General features: G+C 46.2%; 2 protein-coding genes across 2 annotated transcripts; both read right to left on the bottom strand.

Annotated features, from left to right (window-relative positions):
- Positions 1–702: 702 nt before the first annotated feature.
- N7481_008437 (uncharacterized protein) lies at positions 703–1,614 on the bottom strand (the record flags this gene model as incomplete). The annotated part of the gene is made up of 2 exons (XM_057267656.1): positions 703–1,237; positions 1,310–1,614. 2 exons carry the CDS (start codon positions 1,612–1,614, stop codon positions 703–705), a joined length of 840 nt encoding a protein of 279 aa, XP_057121857.1.
- Positions 1,615–2,226: 612 nt separating this feature from the next.
- Positions 2,227–2,874, bottom strand: N7481_008436 (uncharacterized protein; the record flags this gene model as incomplete). Its single annotated transcript, XM_057267655.1, has 1 exon — positions 2,227–2,874. One exon carries the CDS (start codon positions 2,872–2,874, stop codon positions 2,227–2,229), a length of 648 nt encoding a protein of 215 aa, XP_057121856.1.
- Positions 2,875–3,081: the final 207 nt, after the last annotated feature.

Here is a 3,081-nt window from a genome sequence, read left to right as displayed (position 1 = left end):
AATTTACATTGTCGACTAATTTGAGTTTCTTGATCCAGGAACCCATCAAGACATTGTATGATGGCCAGCGTTTGTGCTTTCATGTTGAAGAAACACAGAGAGGCCCAACAACTACTAAAGTATATTATGAGATATTGTAGATTATGTTGAAGATTGAAGCCCCCATCCTGAGGCACCAACACTGGTCGGCATCTTTCTAGCCAGCGGCTGCTAATTGGTCAGATAAGCCCTTGAAGCTATTCAGAAAAAGGCCGCGGACTAGCTATGCAGCTTGCTCATCTACTTCACTTTCTCCTCAGGTTCATGCCTGACTCTTTCATGGACCACCGAGTAGCGGTGTGAAAAAAAAACATTTTTATGTGTTTCTCTTAAAATCGTTCTCGAGAAAACGAATATATACATCTCCCCAAGAACAGCTAGATAATATCGTCGTATTACATTTCCAATTATTACGTCCACCCTCTTCCATCTAAAATTTCTCAATAGACTACATTTACAAAGATGTTTCGCAAATTCCGCACCCGTGTACCTAAAATAGTCAATGACACTTTTAGCTACAATTATAAATGAAACTTGAAGGATTACCGCGTCCTTGATCAGGATTCTGCCTAGAACAGCTTCAGCTACGTCTCATACAACCCCCATGCATGGACAGATGGCACTATGCGTTCTTCCGCCTGTCGAGTTTATTAAACTCCCGGCTTAATTGCTAAGCCGACACGGTCCTGGCTGGTCTCCGGACAACTCAGCTGTCCACGAGGTCGACGATGAATCATTAAGTTCGGTCGGAATTCGATTGCTGAACTTTTTTTGCTTCGAGTCATCCTCACTGAGAGCTTGTAGAGTACTACCTCGGGTTCTTCTCCGTCGAAAACAGAAGAACGCGCCGAACACAAGGGCGATAGCGACCACGCCAATGGAGACGCCAATCCCAATGCCCGTTTTTGCACCGCTCGATAGGCTTGAGTGGTTTTGAGCTGAGGTTGGTATTGGTATTGGCCGTTTCGTTGTAAGTGTAGAACTTGTTGTTGTCGGTGAAGACGTGGTGTCTGTTGACTGCCACATGATGCCAATTGGCATTGCATGGACTACCGGATTGGAATACGTAATTGCAGTGGTGGTGATGGGTGTGGTGCCGATAATCGTATATGTCAAAGTTGTAACGCCCTTGCTTCTCATGAGACAGGGCTCGCGTTCGTACCAGGCTTGAGAGTTCTCGGTTGCAACGGTAAAGCCACTAGAACATACCCAACAGGTTTCTTGTCAGATTGCAAGCTTGATTATGAACACAGAAGTCTCGCTTTCATACCTAGGACAGCATGTTGCTTGAGTCTCAGTACTAGCAGCTCCGAAAGAGATCAAAGATGTGGCGGCAATGGAATAACCACCTGGGCATATTATCCCTGGTGAAAACGCTGTTGCCAAAGTTGACCAGCCTGAGGGATAGCATTGTGTCTCCGTCGCGCGTACAATATTATAGATACGTTCACAAGTGCTCCCCAAGCAATCTGAGGAAACCCAGGATAGATTATCGCACGAGCTCGGTGGCTTGAAAAAGGTAGTCAACGGGAGTTTCGGTGCGAAGGTAGTCGCGGGGGCGTTTTCAGTAGTCATATTGGGGTATCAAGCTTGATCTTTGCTCAAAATACCCCTTATAGAGAACACTGCAGTGCTAGGACTGGTGCCATTAAATAGCTTCGGTCGCAGGACCCCTGAGCCTCGCTACTCTCAGCTTTTGAGGCTAGCGCAATGGCCTACTGCTCAGAGGAAAAGAAAAGGATCACCCCCAGGGCTTTCCTAACTAAGGAATGGGTCCATCTACATCTATGTAGTGTGGGCGGTGCTCCTCTAGTTCTAGCCGTCACTAAAGCAAGTGGGCCAGCCAAGCAGCGGAGCTAGATGCTAAGCGTAAACTAGCAGCAAAACTGACTTTGATCAAGTGGACCCTCGATAAAAATCTCATTTTGAATCGGAAGCCGCCAACTACTCTACTACCCAGGTGGCCTTTCCGTTTCGCTGGACTTTCCTTGTCCTGACTATTTTGTGACGATCTCCTGTATTGTAAAATTTTATTTGCAGATTTTGTTCGAGCCACTCGGTATCGTGATTTCTGAAAGTAAACGTATTCCTGGATCACAATCCCGCTCCAAATAACCTTCTAGTCGATCTCTTTCAATGCATCTCCATGTCTTCTCTGTCCGTCCATACCCCTATAATAATAGGTCATCAAATGTATCCCCCAAGGAAGCCGTCATAGTCGTCGTCATCAGACTCCGAAAGTGCTGCTATATCCTTCCTGTGGGGGATCGGATCAATACCATTCCTATCCGATCGTTCCCCGCCCATGAAACCATCATACTCGTCGTCGTCATCGGACTCCGACAGTGCCGTTATCAACTTGGCACAATGGATTGGGTGAATCTCCTTCTTGCGAGACTCATTATTTTCCTCCTGAAGCAAAGCGTCCAGAAATGCCCGTTGTGACTCTTCGTCATATAGTATACATGTCCGATACATAGTTGGATGATCTCGTTTCTCATGCAAGACTACCCATGACTCAAAGTGGGCACGGATCGAGTCTATTGATGCTTCATCGAACTGCGCCGGATCGGTCATGAAGATTGGACGGTGTCGAGCCCATATCTCCAGATAAGGAGTAGGTTCTGCACGCTCTGATTTATTCTTTTGGGCCAAGGCGTATTCGGAGAATAATTGGTCTTTGATGCAGGTATTGAGCAGATCGATGAATCGGGGGAATGCAGTGTCCGACTGAGGGGTGTAGGTGGTGCGGTAAATCACATATCCCCATGTCGCTTCGCTTTCCAAGGCAGCGTGAAGGCGTTGGGTGGGCCACGGTAGCCAATTGACACTCATTTTGATAAGTCTTGGAATGAAAGGGGATAGAAATCGTTCAAAATTCAAGCAACATAAAAGAAGGGAATGAAAAAGAAACTTGTTCGATAGGAACAGAGAAATACTTGTTGAGATCCACTGCATACTTTGACGCTAAGAAGCGCCGCTGATACCACGAATACGCTGTATTATAGATAATTGATGTTGTAGTATTACGTGTGTTGATTT

The sequence above is a fragment of the Penicillium waksmanii genome, assembly GCF_028829765.1.
Source record: "Penicillium waksmanii strain IBT 27052 chromosome Unknown utg000007l:1.0-4314555.0:1.0-4317578.0, whole genome shotgun sequence".
Classification (NCBI taxonomy): Eukaryota; Fungi; Ascomycota; class Eurotiomycetes; order Eurotiales; family Aspergillaceae; genus Penicillium; species Penicillium waksmanii.
Note: the sequence above shows the minus strand (reverse complement) of the source record. Positions and strands in the feature narration are given on the sequence as shown.